This window comes from Crocodylus porosus, unplaced genomic scaffold (assembly GCF_001723895.1).
Source record: "Crocodylus porosus isolate Cpor-Errol unplaced genomic scaffold, CroPor_comp1, whole genome shotgun sequence".
Classification (NCBI taxonomy): domain Eukaryota; kingdom Metazoa; phylum Chordata; order Crocodylia; family Crocodylidae; genus Crocodylus; species Crocodylus porosus.
In genome coordinates this window covers 23,118,245-23,134,121 of record NW_017728917.1, presented here as the reverse complement: position 1 = coordinate 23,134,121, position 15,877 = coordinate 23,118,245, and the positions used below count along the sequence as shown (strand labels likewise).

Below are 15,877 nucleotides of genomic sequence, written 5' to 3'. Positions count from 1 at the left end.
AGATATCAGGAAGCACTACTTCACGGTCAGGGCGGCTAGGATCTGGAACCAACTTCCAAGAGAGGTGGTCCTGGCTCCTACCCCGGGAGTTTTTAAGAGGAGGTTGGATGAACATCTTGCTGGGGTTGTTTGACCCCAGTACTCCTTCCTGCCATGGTGGGGGGTCAGACTAGATGATCTACTCAGGTCCCTTCTGACCCTAGAAACTATGAAACTTGGCCAGTCTGCTTCTGATTCCAGTGTCAGAATTGGAGATGTTAATGAAGATGTTGAACAATATGGGTCCAAGGACAGAGCCTTGGGGTATCCCACTGGTCGTAGGACACCATGATGATTCACTTCCATCAGTCAGTACCCACTGGGTCTGACCATGGAGCCAATTTCCCAGCCAGTGGATCATGGTGGACCCAAGGCCACAATTGGCCAGTTTCACCAAGAGGTGATCATAGGATACCAGATCGAAGGCTTTTTTGAAGTCAAGATATATGACATCAATCTCTTTTTCCCTTGTCCAGGTGATAGGTCACCTGGTCATAAAAGGAAATGAGATTGGTCAAGCAAGACCTACCCACAACAAACCCATGCTGGCTATCCTTTAGAATGTTGGCATCAGCCAGTCTGTTAAGTATCACCTCTTTAATAAACTTTTCTAAGATCATCCTCGGGATAGAAGTCAGGCTGATGGGCCTGTAGTTAGCCGGATCCACTTTCCTCCCTTTCTTGAAGATCGGCATCACATTGGCCTTCTTCCAGTCTTTGGGCAGTACACCGGAGCACCAGGAGTTTTCAAAGATCCGTGCCAGGGGCTGGGCTATGATGCTTGCCAGGTCCTTGAGTACCCTGGGGTGTAGATTGTCAGGGTCGGCTGCCTTGAAGGTATCCAGCTTCTCAAGGTGTTCCTTCACAAGGTCAGCATTAATGGAGAGCAGGGGATTTCCCTCGCCCAGACCGCCGTGTCCTGTGAAGGGCATGGGCGTCTCATGGGACTGATGAAAGACTGATGCAAAGTACCCATTTAATAGGTTGACTTTTTCCTGGGCATCAGTTGTCCCGTCTGGTTCAGCAGGGGTCCAGTGTTGCCCTTGCTTTTCCTCTGGCTCCCCACATATCTGAAAAAGGACTTTTTATTGTCCTTGATGCCTGAAGCTAGTTGGAGTTCAGTTGCAGCCTTGGCTTTCCTGGTTTGATATAGATGACATGGTCGAATGGTCACAAAGTCTTCCATGAGCAATTCAGGCTGAATATAAGGAAGAACTTCTTTACGGTCTGAGCCCCCTAGGTCTGGAATAGATTGCTACAGGAGGTGGTTCAAGCACCCACTCTGAACGCCTTCAAAAGACATCTGGATGTTTATCTTGCTGGGATCCTATGATCCCTGATGACTTTCTGCCCCTGGGGCAGGTGGTTGGACTCGATGATCTTCCAAGGTCCCTTCCAGCCCTAATGTATATGAATCTATATCTAACTACAAGCTGAAACTTGCAAAATGTTTGTGATTAAGTTTTTATTAAAAAAAATACTTATATAAATACAGGATTTTTGGTTTATCCTTTGATTGAATATTTTAATGGAATCAAAACTTCTCCCCCTCAGAAAGGCTATATAAAGCCATCCATGTCTAAATACAGGCTTAGGAATATAAATACATATTTTGTCAAAAGTCTGACATTGTGACTTGTTCATACTCATAAAATAAGAGGGGCTTTGTACACATGACTAAGGGCACTTGTACATGAGGAAATTGACCCTTTTAGTGATTCAATTGCCCTCTTCTTGATTTAATTGTGTTACAGTGTACACGTTTGGCAGCATGTTATGATTAGATTTCATAACGGTGTACACGTTTGGAGGCAAATTTCAATTTGAATGACTTTTTTACATGGCAAACTAAAACACATCCTATGTATTTTAGTTTGCCACATAACACATTACAGGCTTAGATATGGCAAAGGTTAAAAACATAACTATGATTATGTATAAGAGTTGAGTGTATGGTAAGTTGCAAGATCCCATTACTGAAATTCTTCCAAAATGTATTTCTCAGTGGGCCCATCTATATGCTCACTAATGCACTTTAGGTAATGTTAATTAAATTTAGCACCTCCATTGTGAGGTACTAGAAGAATGCCCATTAGCCAGTTTAATGTACATTATCTAAAAAGCACAGGTTTTTTTTGTGATGCTTAGACAGACACGCCCAGCGTTGCATATGAAAACGGTGAAATGGAAAAGAAAAGTAAGTTGAGGCTGCTTTGTCTGGTTAAGGCTGAGAGAAGACATGAAAATAGCATAATTTACAGTAGATGTAAGTAGAATAGAAATGGCTACAATATGTTTTTGAGGACCAGGGAAAGATCTTGTAGTTTATTGAAACACTGCCTTCTTGGCAGCATGTGAGCAAACCACAGGAATCAGAAGAACCCACTGGGTTTTACACAGAGACAAGCAGTAGTTAGATTCTGCAAGGAAGGGTCAGCCCAGAAGCCTATTACTATTATTGTTAGGAGAATTATTTGTTTTCTATGGTGGTCCAGAAGGTGTAATTTCAGGCAAAATTCATAGTTTATTTCGAAGGAATTTGTAACAATTATTGAACTGAATTGCCGACATATTGGATAATGTAACAACCAAGTTTCAAACCAGCTTCAGAATGAAGTTTTATCTGGCCGTTACAGAATCCTCTTTTTCAAGGAAAATAATTTGAACCTGAATATAGAAGTTCTAAATGGAAAATGAAAAGACCTCCCCATTGAAGTCCAAAGCAAAACTTGTGTTCTGACTGATATATTCTTAATCCAAGCCATAATTACTAATCTTTCAAAGGATAAAGATCAAAGCAAAGGAGCATTTCTAATTTTACAAAAAGTCTGTAACAAGGAATTGATAAATTATGCTGAGCAAGAAATTTGGGCTCTAATTCTGAAAATCCTCATTAACACACTCATAAGAATAGCCCCAGAGAAGACAGTTCTGTAAGGTGACTATCATTAGGAAACCCTCCCTCTGCTCTATTTGAACGTAACTTTCACTTAAGTAAATTTCTTGGGAGGAAAAACACAAATCTCGAAAGAGCAGTTCCAAAAATAGTTAATAAAATACCTGAGACACTGTAAAGGAAATTATTATATTTTATTTAATAGTGTAAACTGTCTGAAAACAGCAGAGCTGTTTTACATGCTTGCTATCTGGATCTGTTTTTTGTGACTTTGGATATTAGTTAGGAGATATTATTTTGTTTTAGTTCTTGATTTTGTTATTTAGTTTGCATAAAATCCAGAAGTCAGCACTCCTGAAATGAAAATGCTGTCTGTGGTATTGTATATATTCACCTGTTATGTATTGTCTCTCCTTTTAAATACTGTCCTAGAGGCCACTACAGGCAAACCGACTGATCATAAAAACATTCAACGTGGCAATGTCCAGTGATTCAGACAAATGTTAGAGTTCTGAAAGTTTCTGCTCTGGGGTACTAGTTCTGGGCATTGTTTTGTATATTTATCATTATAGTGTGAGCTGCCAATAATGCTCTTAATTATGTTAGTTGTATCAAATTTGTTGTTTCCATAACTTTTAAATAAGGAGGAGTTTAGAGAGAGAACTTCAGGCAGAACCATAAAAGGAAATTCAAGTGTTCATGCTGCACCCTCCTCTACTCTTCTGTGAAAGGAGACAGTGTACATGGACTATGTCAAAAAAACTTATAAAAAATCTGAATATACACTTATAAGAGTTAAAGTGGTTAATAAATAGATAAAGTGAGTAATAAATAGATAAATGTGCAGAAAAGCTTGAAGCAGCTCTAACTTGTGCTTCGGTACTTGATTCAAGATTTAACTCTGGTGTTTACTTCACAGTTCATTAAGCTTCTGTAATTCCCATAGCAACTCTTGCATATCATATTTATAGAAGTTATTCAAAACAAACAGTTTCTCAACCCCCTCCCCCACATAGAAATCATCTTTTAATATGATAATTTCTTATATTGTGTTTATAGGAAATTTAATATTATAGGACAGTTGGCTTTTTCACGTTGTTATTATTACTGTTTTCTTTTTTTAACTTTACATTTTATAATTTTCCCTGTACAATGCAGTGCTGATTACTGTTGAACAAAAATGTGTGGAGTAAGGGTTGTGTTTGATGGTTCTTTTTAGTGTCAGAGGTTACATATTTAGCTCGATTTATGTGCCAAGTATTGTATGTAATTCAGTATTTAACTCTAACGCTTTTCATTTCATTGTAAATATGGCTTCAGTTTACAAAGTTACAACTGTATGATATAGGTATACACACGTGAACACACACACAGTATAATTGTATGTATGTAGTTGGACACATATAAAGTATACATCACCCTTGTGTGTTTAGTATATAGGTGTTTATATCTCCATGAATACATTATATTATATATAATGGTAAAATGTTTTCATAAACACTGTTTATCATTTTACAGCACCTTCCTGTTGTTTGTTTCTTCCCATTATTTGTCTCATTGATATTGAAATCTTCCACATAGTTTTAAATGTGCTGCTCCAGATTCACAAAGCTATTGAGACTTTAAAATCAAGAATTTGAATTTAAAACTTCAACTTTCCCGTGCTGAATTATATTTGTGTACAGGAAGATGGAACATCACAGTTCAAGTGTGATACCACGTTTGTTGGGAACACAGTCCCTATGCTAGCATTGTGGTATTTTAACAAATTGCATGGTGCTTTTGTGATACCTAGCAAAGAAGCTGTCAAACCAGAAACCCTAAGTTCATGTTGCCCCATATTTATCCTGTAAGTGAAATCAATTGGCATTGTAAATTTAGTTCCAACAGTTCCTTTATTTTGTTCTTTGCTTTCTTTTTATTAAGTTTGTAATTTTATTATTGATACAACAGCTAAACTAGCTTTCACATTTCAAATTAATTTAACATATAATGATTGCTTGTTCTGTTTTGTTGTTTTCCAGCTCCCTCAGGCTCAAAAGGTAAACTATTTTCACTCAAATCTTAATCATTCAAAGCAGTCACCCACTCTTCATGTTTCCACAGTGTTGTGAATATGGTACAGTGGTGATCAGTGCAATGGTTCACCATCAGAGTTCCAGAGGAATGGAGCAGAAAGAAAAAGCTGATATCTACGTTGTGAGCTGCTGAGCCATCTGCTTAGAGCTGTGATTCAAGAACAATGTGACAGCTATTTGAACAAAATTGACAAGTAGTGACCTGTCACTTGAAAACAGTAGGGGAGCAATTTTGTCAGCAATTCAAAACTAATAAGTAAGCTACAAATTGACATGATTACCCAGGTGAACCATCCATGGATCCTTGCATTCTCTAATATAGAGGCAGAGGAACCCGTGGCATAGCTATACCCTATCACTGGTCCCCATTGTATTATCTATCAAAAAGCCTCTTGATATATCTAACATGTAACTGTTCAAGAAGGTTTTGTGCAGTATGTTCTTGTCCTTGTACAGCTTCTGCATTGGTATGGTATGATACCAGAGTCACCATTGCATATCATGATATCACAATATGATTGTGGTGTGCACAACACATCACTTGATGCTTGTTGCATCATTCTTGTATATTTCACAAATATAATCAAAACTTCAAGCAAATATAATTATTTCCATACATAGGATACTGTTTTGTGGTTTAGGGCATGCTCTTCTATGTTCAAAGAGTTTAATGGGAAAACCTGAAAATCACAGTACTCTCTATTTTTCTAGTTTATTCTAATTGTTCTAAGGGAAAGCACTTTCAGTAGGTAAAGTTATGCTAAAGTCATGCTTCCAATAGGTAAAGTCATGAGTAGACACTCACGACTCATTATTTTGGTTCTCTGTATGAGAACTAAAGTATAGTATCCTTTAACAAACAGCCTGTTCAGAATGAATGGACACCCTAAGGCCCCCCAAACCTTTCAATAGTTGTTGGATATATTTCAAACACTTAAGAAAAAGGCAGGAAGCCTGAACATGTGACCATTTCCTTTTGATTTCCTTCCCTGTGGCCTGCAAAACATCCCATTTCTAGTGCCCACATAATGTATTTCCATATGACACTGGTCTGTGCCCATAGTCCATAAGTTTTTTTTGTTCTGATGCAGAGTGCACCCAGTATGACATCTGGTGAAAACAGGGTCTTTTTTGGAAATGGCTGGTTTAAAAACACTTTGTTTACAGCTTCCTGTGTAAGTGGGAGGAATTAAAGACTGGCTAACTTCAACTAGAGTATAACCTTTTCATCATTACCCTTTTGTCTAAGAGTTCATGCCAAATGCTTCTCTAACAATCTAAGCAAAGAAAGAGGTTACATGAGGGTGGTTTGTAAGTGCCTTAACCCCCTCAGTGTTTTAAAATGTTTGGCAGATCATGTCATTTGATGTTGTGTCATATGCTCTGATGTACCACAATGCTGAGGTATCAAGCAATGTTCCAGGATAATTATTCAAGTTCTAGGTCAGCAGAAACTATGCTGGGCTTACATGAAAGGCCACAAAAGCCGGTTTTCAATATGTTACACCCCTTAAGCAAGCTATTACAAAACTCAAGCCACGTGCATTTTTTGTTTGGTATTTGCTAGTCTACATCCTGCTTTAGGGAGGAAATGGGGTGGAGGGAAAAATAGTGGAGGAGCACGAGGGGGCAAAGAAGATGGGTACAAATAGTTCACACAGGATTTTCATAGATCTCCTACCAGGTAAGAAAATTCTACTCTTGATATCTGTAGAAAGGGTAGAGGACCTTCTTGTTTCTCATTTGGTGGTTTTACTTGTGGCAGTCCTTTCCAGTTCCCTAATACACTGCCTCATTCAGTGCTTCCTAGTAATACCCTCTCTCTCCTGCCCATGCCAGCAATGCTTCCTTCTCTGCTCCCGAAAGCCACCTGAATTTTTTTTTTTTTTTTTTTCCCCAAATGTATCTTTGATAATCCCCCCTGAGTCTCTTTTGTCTGTTCTCCTACTAAGTAATCCTCAGTAGATTCTTGGTATCATACCAGTATTCCTCTGGTGCCCTTTTCCTCATTTACTGTTGCACAAGTACAAGATCGACTGAGTGTTGCATCTGGAGTCAAGGTATGCCTTACAGCTACTAGGCTGGCCCTTAAGTGTTTATGACTCTGACCAACTGTTTGCCACAGTTCTGTATCAAGCAATGAAAAGTTGCTTGTTGGTTAACATGAGTCATGATGTAAAATTTCAGACATAAATAGGACTTTGTGGGTGACTAATTAGGGGGCCTTTTCCCATTACCTGTGACACAGGAAAATGTTTAATGTCCAGACATTTTTCCAGCAAACCAGGCCATGGTGAGCAACTTCCAAATCAGGGAATCCCTTGCTGTTTGCAAGGTGAGGGGGAGCAGCACAGGGCTGATGAATGTCTTTATGAATGACTTAGTCACTAGCATACATGTTTTGCCATATGGTATTTTGACTTGTACTGTGTTTTTGTTGGAGTCTGTGTATCATCCAAAAGTGTTTTCTCTACAAACATTTCAAACAGTCATGTCTCCAAACATGTTCACTTTATCTCTGAATGATCTGAAATAAAAAATGTACCATCCAAGTTTACCTTTACTATTTTATATCCATTATATATCTTTTGTCCCTTTGTCATCATTATAAAATGCGTGTGATGTTACTTGTGTGCAATAGTTTTGGAGACAGTCTTTTAAACATTCAGTAACTCTTCTGTAGCCATTAGCTGCTCTTTGTGAATCTTCTTAAAATGTAGTTTGTAGCAATTCAATCTGAATCAAAAGTTGATGTTTAAATTGCTGGATTATTCACTTGAAGATCTGTTTTGAAATTGGAATTCTGGTGCCATTAAATGAGTGCAGCATGAATTGGATAGTTACTGTACCATGGTATTTGTCTTTACCAAGGTGTTTGCATGGATTATTCCTTATATATAAAATGGAAACTACCACAAATGCAGTCATAGACATATAGGCTGCAGGTATTTTTAATTGTGATTCCTGTGTAAGAGAGAGAGGATTTTTCTTCTAAACCTATTCATTCATTTCTGCTGCTAGAAATATAATACATGATTTCAATGTGTAGTCCACATTACTATTGTGCAGCATGTTAAGTGACCACCCCACAACATTGTGAAAATCACATGATTTATTTTACCAAATTTCCACATTTTTCCATTATGGCTTTCAAAATTATAGGTAAAGTGGGCCATATCTTTGCATCAATTTGAATGACAATTGACATACTCTGGGCTTCACTGACTAGGAAAAGCTATTCCTCTCTAATAGCCCAGAAGGGTGTTTTCATTCCTGTAAAGAATAGCTTTACTTGCATTCTCGAACAAACACAGCAGGGTTCAAGATCTCTTGTCCTACTCCTCCTGTGATATTTTGTTCTACTGAACTCGCATAAAGACACAGAAGTATATAAATTAGATATGGAAATGGAGGTAGATAGCTGTTTTAAGTATATGTATGCTTTAAAAAAAATCTTCTGGGACTTTTAAAATGGTTTTCAAATGAAAGGAATCATGTCTCCTGCAAGTAAAAAATGTCTTTGGTGATGTTTGTTTCCCAAAAGTTCCTGACAGCTTTCTTCTTTCTTCCTCTGTTATCCTTTAACTTGTGTAAGTAGAGTTTCACCCTCTTTTTCTCTTGATGCCATCATATTTCAGCAATTTGGGAGCATCATTTATCATTCCTCGCCTCATTTACCTTTTTTATACTTTGAAGTGTTGAATTAACCGTCACTGGGAATAGAAAATTGAAAATTTGCAAAGCAGCTATTTTCACTGAAATGCAAGACTAGTAATCTTAGCATTTTTATTAAAATGATATAAGAAGCTAAATTTAATCAAATGAAGTACAAAATAATCATGTAGTAAATATTTACATTTGACCCTGTTTTATTATTCCTTTACTTTCCTGTGTTTCTCATTCTTCATGGAGGCTAATATTTTTTCTATTTTTAAAATCTGGTCTATAATCAAACCACCCTATTGCCTCTGTAATGGAAGTTGCATTGAAATTTGCACTTCAGTCCTTGTATTTCACACTTGTACTGAATTTAGTTTCCATATTTTCAACAGACTCCTCAGCAGCCAATTTTTATTTTCAGTATCTGTGTCTTAGAGATTCACAAATATGACTATATAAACTTTTGAAAAAGGAGCCCTTTTATAAATTGACACTCCATGATTCTTTTCCCTAAAGAAATATGGTCCCTACAGGCTTTACATGCACACACATAGTCCTGCAACATTCCATATATATTTAAATACAAAAAGAGCTAGTCCTTGTTATGATTATTTTCCATATGGTGCAATAAAAACAGGCAACAAAATTGTTATTTATTTTTCTGATGCTGCCAGCTTGTCTCATTGACTCTACCCAGCACAGAAAAGTAGGGAGGCAGGATAGGCCACAGGATAATCTGGGGCTTGCAGTAAAGTGGGCAATAGAGAGGAGGCAGGGGAAATGTGGAAAATAGCAAAGATAAGTTGGAGAAGTAAAGGGATCTGTCTACTTCTGTATCAGAGCATCAGGGGAGAACTACTGTAGGAATATCACAACAGAGTTTATTGGGCTACTGTGCCACTGCAGCTCCAGGCCATTGCAAGCTCCGCAGCACAGGACAGCGTTCCTCACTCCTTTGTCTGTGCTTCCTTCACAAGGCTTCTCTTTCTTCTGCTTCTCCCTTTCTTCTGCTTCGCCCTTAACTCAAATCCCATTTCTTTCATATCCACAAACCACATTCCCTTGGCTCATTTTGCATGTATAACCCAATTTTCTTCCTTGCCCATCCCTACAGCCTATATCCCCATCAGAAGCCCGTACATATGACTGCGTTTACATTGTCTATTTACCCTGTAGGGCTTCACATTAGAACGCTACATCAACTGATTCATGATCTCTACATTAGTTTTCTTGCACAGTAAATATACCCTGTTGTTTTCTCAGACACAGATTGAATGTCATGCTCTGAGGAATAATCTAGTATAAAAAGAACCCCTGCAAGATGTATGTGGTCTAATGATAATCTTAGAACATCTCTAAGATGATGGCAATTATTGAGAGAAACAAAATTCTCTTATCTTCTAAAAGGCTCTGAAAAGTAGGAAAAGGGGGCTGAATAAGAAAAGCATTATACAAGTTAACTTCTGAACTGTGTTCTTTGTGGCTTTGTGCTTTCTATATGCATTTTGTAACTTATTTTAGCAGAAAGCAGGTATTTTGGTATTTCAAATCTAATAACTTCGTACATGAATGCTTGTAAAAATGAACTTAAAAAATGGGTGAAATTTTTTTGTTAAAACAGATGCAACTCGTGTTTTTGAGAAGCAGTCTGTAAACTCTGAAAAATACTAAGCAAAGAGCATTAAGTTCTCAAATGAGTTCTCTTTGAGGCTTAATTATACTTTATTTTTATAAAAAACCCTCTGAATTATGCCTTCAAAGTTTGCTTTGATTCAAATTATTTGTATATTGTTTACTTTCTATTCTTTTAATCATCAATAACAATTAGAAAACAAACATGTCTTGTGAAATAAAAAAAAATACCTCATTGTAACAGATGTTAAAATTGAAGCAGCATTTCTATTCATTTCGACAATCAAAAAGCTATATGAAAAAATATCTGGACTCTCTTATTGTCCTTAATTATTCTTGCATATCAAAAGACAGACACATACCCTTCCACTTGAAGCTGGCTGCCTGCAGATTTATTATAACTCTTACACAAGACATGTAAATGAGAATAGCATGGTTTTGACAAAAACAAATTCAGACAGTGATAGCTTTAGTTTAGAATTCTAAACTAAAACACTAGCCTTGGTTATATATTCATTCCTATGGAAAGTGCTTTTGGGAGTCATTTCTAAGCTCTTTTTTATTGTACTGAAGACACCTAACAGTTTGATCATTCTTTTCTGTGCATAATCTTCTGCATTTTTGTTCCAGCAAATAGATGTTGGTATCTTGAGTGAGATTAAACATTACTGGTTTGTGTATGTTAGGGGGGTATTTTTTTGTCAGAAGAATAAAAAAGGGAAAAGTGGAAGAGTTGAAACCTATATAGAAAATATATACAAAACCTAGGGGAATGTTTTTATGGGATTTTTCAGGAACTGGTGATAGAGGGTCGAGTGAGATACAGACATGACAAAGAGGGAAAAGTGCAGCCGTTAAAACTATGAATGAAATTTCTCTAAGGGGGTTTATTTCCCAGCTATAATACTCATGCTATTGCTAGGCAGCACGGGCCAGTGATTTATTTGAGGGTATAAGCCAGGGAATTTTTTCTCCGCAGATTGCATTTCTTGGTTCTAAACATTCAGTAATTTCTTAGCCAAAGAATGCATTTTTCCTATCCCTACTACATCATTTTTGTGGTTTTCATTATTATTTGCTAAGTATATTATGACATACTACTTAGGGTCATAACTTCAAGGCTCTTATGCAGTTTCCTGCATTAAAAAATCAGTACACTTCTTGAATAAAATAGCTTTCTGAGGGAAACCACATTCCCTGACTGTCTCATTCTTAAATTTCCAGGAGTTAGAAAAAAAGAAAGTGATAATTTTAAAACCCTTAGGGTCCACATGAGAGAGAATTAGATTTCTTTACTTTTTTTTTTTTTAATTCTGTTTTCTAAATCTCATGAAAACTAGCCCTTTAATTGCAGGACCAAAAGAATAATTTATCGATTATAAAACAGCCAGCTATTTGCTTGTCTGTATTAGAAGAAGGCATAGCAAACCTGTGAATTACAACTTTTACAAAACATCAGCCCAGACTTCAAAGAAACTGAAAATAAAGTTGTGTAATTCTTAATTTCAATAAGAAGTTGAAACACCCTGAGCTAAGTTTAATATATCTAACCTAGCCCAAACCAAGAAATTCTGTAGGTCCGGTGAAATTTCCAGCTCCAGTTCCAGACTTCAGAGGTTTAAGATAAGCATATGAAAGCTTGGAGTGAACAGGTGTTTTGAGATTTACCCATCACTATTTAAAGTCAAATCTAGATCTAGTCTCCCAGTCATCTGTTTACATTATAGGACCAGCTTTGCATAGATAAATTTAAAGTTCCTTCTTATTTAATATATTACAGTACCAAATCCCAAATGACTATTCTGACAGGATTTTTATAAGAAGGCTTATCTACGCACCACTCAAGTAGTTGCATGTAAGAATGCCATACAATTATTTGCTGTAAATGTCAAGACGTCTCTTGATCAACTTTGTTGGCAAACATTAAAGCCAGCTTAAAGTTGCTGAAGTTTGGCTGATGAGATGTTGCTTCTTGACCTCAACTGTGATATAATGGAGGTTGGAATGGCTTTGTGGAGAAGAGAACACATGGACCTAAGGGACATCCTAGGTAAAGGCTAAGGTTTTGAAAAATATCTAAATTCAGGTTCATTGTGTTGCTGTTGTGTAATTAATCAAGAAAACCCCAGGAGGAATTTCTTATTTGTAAAGCTCTGGGTCAGTGCTTGCTATGAAGTCCTTAGCCTTATACTAAAACAAGAATTTGTGCCTCAGTTTCTGACTCCAGCTCTAGAAGGAACAACAGAGGGGAACCAGATGCTCACTCAAGTTAGCACTAATCCTCCTAACCTGTGTTTTCACACCAGAGACTTGAAGACAGGAAAAAAAATCTTGTTTCCACAGGTTTCTGAATTTAAGGACATGTAGTTGGCCATGAGCGCCAGGATATATTGTGCTGATAACACAAGGAGGGAGGATGGTGTTCAGTCTACTGCATTTGAGGCTTGTTTATACATTACTAGGAAAGATCTTAGTCAGAGCCAAACCACTGTGAAAGAGGACAGGTCATTTATGTCTGTGGGGACTCCCAGACACATCCTTTGACTCACATCCTTGCCTGAGGGAATAGGCAGTCAGATTCTCATCCTGACTAGTAGGATAGAGTTTGAGATATTTAGGGACAGATAGACTTAAAGAGAAAGCACAAACTGACTGTTTATACTATTTTATCTATTTTATACTCAAGCCTGTAAAAATGAATTCCCAGGGAATGGATTATTTGGACATTGACTCTTGGTCTGTATTCTCTGAGAATAAGTGGGGCTAAGTCTTTCCAACTTGCCTCCCTTGCTTTAAAATAAAAGATGGATGGAAGGTTGGAAATTCATTCTCTCTTGTTCATTGTTCATTCTCTCTTTTGTATATTGACACTTAACTTAGGCATCTTTATGATTTATTACTGAAAAAAGCAGATAAGGTGAAGATATTACTTTCCTTAACCAAAATGAATGCACCTATGATTTCTTTTAGTATAGTCACAAGCCTGGATAGTAAGATTGTAAAGCTTGCATTGTTCCGAGAAATACTGTCTGATATGTTTTATGAGGCCATCCTCTTTCTCCTTCTTACTTTTCATGGGTGCTGAACAAAACATTTCAGTTTTCTGACCAATACACATATTTTTGAATGCTGTATCTTAATGGAGTTCCAATTATAATACATGTTCCAATATTCTGTTTCAAAATACACATGTGTACACCCAAATGAAATATTGAGATGTGCTATTTTTTTAAACTGGGTTCATAATGATAAAGGAGAAATCACTTGTTACTTTATTAGTCAACATGTCCCTCAGATCAAATTCTAATTTTGGAATAAAGTGAAAGATAATAGATGTTCATTCCTACAGTGGTATTTTCTTAATATTCACTGTTCAATTAGGAACTTTTTTAATATTAATGTTCAGTTTTGGTCCCTTTATCCTTTTAGAAAGGAATTTCTTTTATTCTGAAGCATCCTGCTCTTCCTTGGTGAGGAAATATCCTGAATTACAAGAAGAATTTAAAAGGGAAAAGCTCCTTGTATAGCCATCTGCAGAACTCCTTCTATTGTGTAGCAATATTGTATAATCCTTTTATTGTGTAGCGCACAAATAGCCTACCACACATGCAGAGAGATCCTCTGAAGTCAGAGTCTACATGAGGGTAATGTCCCTTCCTGTCACAGGATCCACGGCCTAAATATTACAGGCCTGGCTGTATCTTCTTTATGTAGGAGCTTGTTCTCTGTCAAGGAAGTGATTAAGACACCTTTAATACCTTAAGTAAAGGCAGCATAGAATGTCTTTGAACCTCTGTACATGTGCTCTGGGAATGTGTGTGGGGGGGGAAGCACATTAATTAGAGCAGCTCCAAGAGCCGCTCTAATTAAAGTGCCTGGAGCATCTCGTGTGTCACCATCTCTGCACTTCAAAATGGTGGCAAGCTTTAGATAAAGCACTTTATCTAAAGCACATCCCCATTTGACAAGCTTTACGTAACAGTGCCCCCATCACCATTTTGAAGTGCAGGGACTCAGAGAGACACGATATGTGGGAGGCTCCTGGAGCATGGTAATTGCCACACTCTAGCAGTCTCAATTAATCAAGTCTGTTTCAATGCACTGGAATTACAGCATGTCACAGCAGCTTCCCTGCTTATGTATAGGCAGCCTTGATAACTTTTTTTTTCATTATTTGTCTGTAAAATGTGAATAGCATGCCTCCATGTCACCTGGTATTGCATTGATTATTTTGCCAGTAATTAATTGTATCCATTGCTAACCAAAGTCTCTGACTTAAAAATTTCTGCCTAAGACATAATTCCTGAATTTCCATTTTTATATGTTCTTGTTTCCTTCTGTTTTCACTAATATTGCAACAAGAAAAAGGGATGGACTTAATTTCCATCTCAAGAGCTAGTGAATTAATCCTTTGGAAACGGAAGAGACTTATGAAGTCAAAACAATCATACTTTTGCTTAAAATTGTTGCATAAATGCTGTTATTAGCTACTAGAACCAATCAAATATTATTCAGCGAATGCTTGATCAGCTAACTACTGCAATTATTCACTAAAAAGAGGGAGGGATTTGCAAAGAGGCCTAAGGAACTTAAGTGCACAACTCCCAGTAGAATTCATTAGGATTTTGATGACAAAATTCCTGAGGGTCCTTTGGCAGGAAAAGTCTTTGACTAGAGTTGATATTGTTTATTAAACCAACCAAGTAGTTGCAAAAAATTGTTTTTTGCAACTGTGTAGTTTGTCTAATAAAAGAGATCACCTCTACTCAAAGACTTTGCCTCCCTTTTGTGCTCAGACCAACACGGCTACTGCTTGGGTCCCTGAGACTGCTTTGGAAATTCCAGGCTCAAGGAACAACAGTAAAAGTTGGCAAACAAACTCCTTGACACTGAATTTAAATTATTAAATTGACTTTAGTGGTTACATGAATGGATGAAAAATGACTTCCTGAACCCATTTCTATTGCTTTTACTAATACTGTAAACCGCCTAATGTCCACTCAGGTGGTTTGCTGGGCCTCAGATGTCTTTTAAAAGCATTTGGTTTCAGCTTTTTTATTACTTAAATGTATAGCCAAAAATATACTGTGTTTTAAAATATTTTTTGTAAACACTTCAAAGCACATGTTCTTTCCCCAATTCATGTATGCCAATACCCCCAACTCTTTGAGCTTGCCAGTGGCGTTTGTATTTTTCTCTTTCTTGAACAGTTTTTTTTCTTGTATTATAAATACACACAAAACGCAACTAAATGAAGTAAGTAAAAATGCAGCAATGCTTTAATGTCAGTTAGAGCCTATGCATGTTAACTGATGTGGCTGGTGCTCCAGGCATGGAGGGCCTCAGGCCTTATGAAGGAAACAAGGATTTAAGTTTCATAGTTTCTAGGGTTGGAAGGGACCTGAGTAGATCATCTAGTCCGACCCTCTGCCATGGCAGGAAGGAGTACTGGGGTCAAACGACCCCAGCAAGGTGTTCATCTAGCCTCTTCTTAAAAAACCCCAGGGTAGGAGCCAGCACCACTTCTCTTGGAAGTTGGTTCCAGATCCTAGCCGCCCTGACCGTGAAGTAG

General features: G+C 37.2%; 1 protein-coding gene across 1 annotated transcript in view; it reads left to right on the top strand.

Moving 5' to 3' along the window:
- Positions 1-15,877, top strand: part of CACNA2D3 (calcium voltage-gated channel auxiliary subunit alpha2delta 3) — a gene marked incomplete at its 5' end in the record, with an annotated part of 852,337 nt that overhangs the window by 638,540 nt on the left and 197,920 nt on the right. The window contains one exon of the mRNA XM_019537014.1: positions 4,960-4,977. Within this exon, the coding sequence (XP_019392559.1) occupies positions 4,960-4,977 (18 nt within the window). The remainder of the gene's footprint in view (positions 1-4,959; positions 4,978-15,877) is intronic.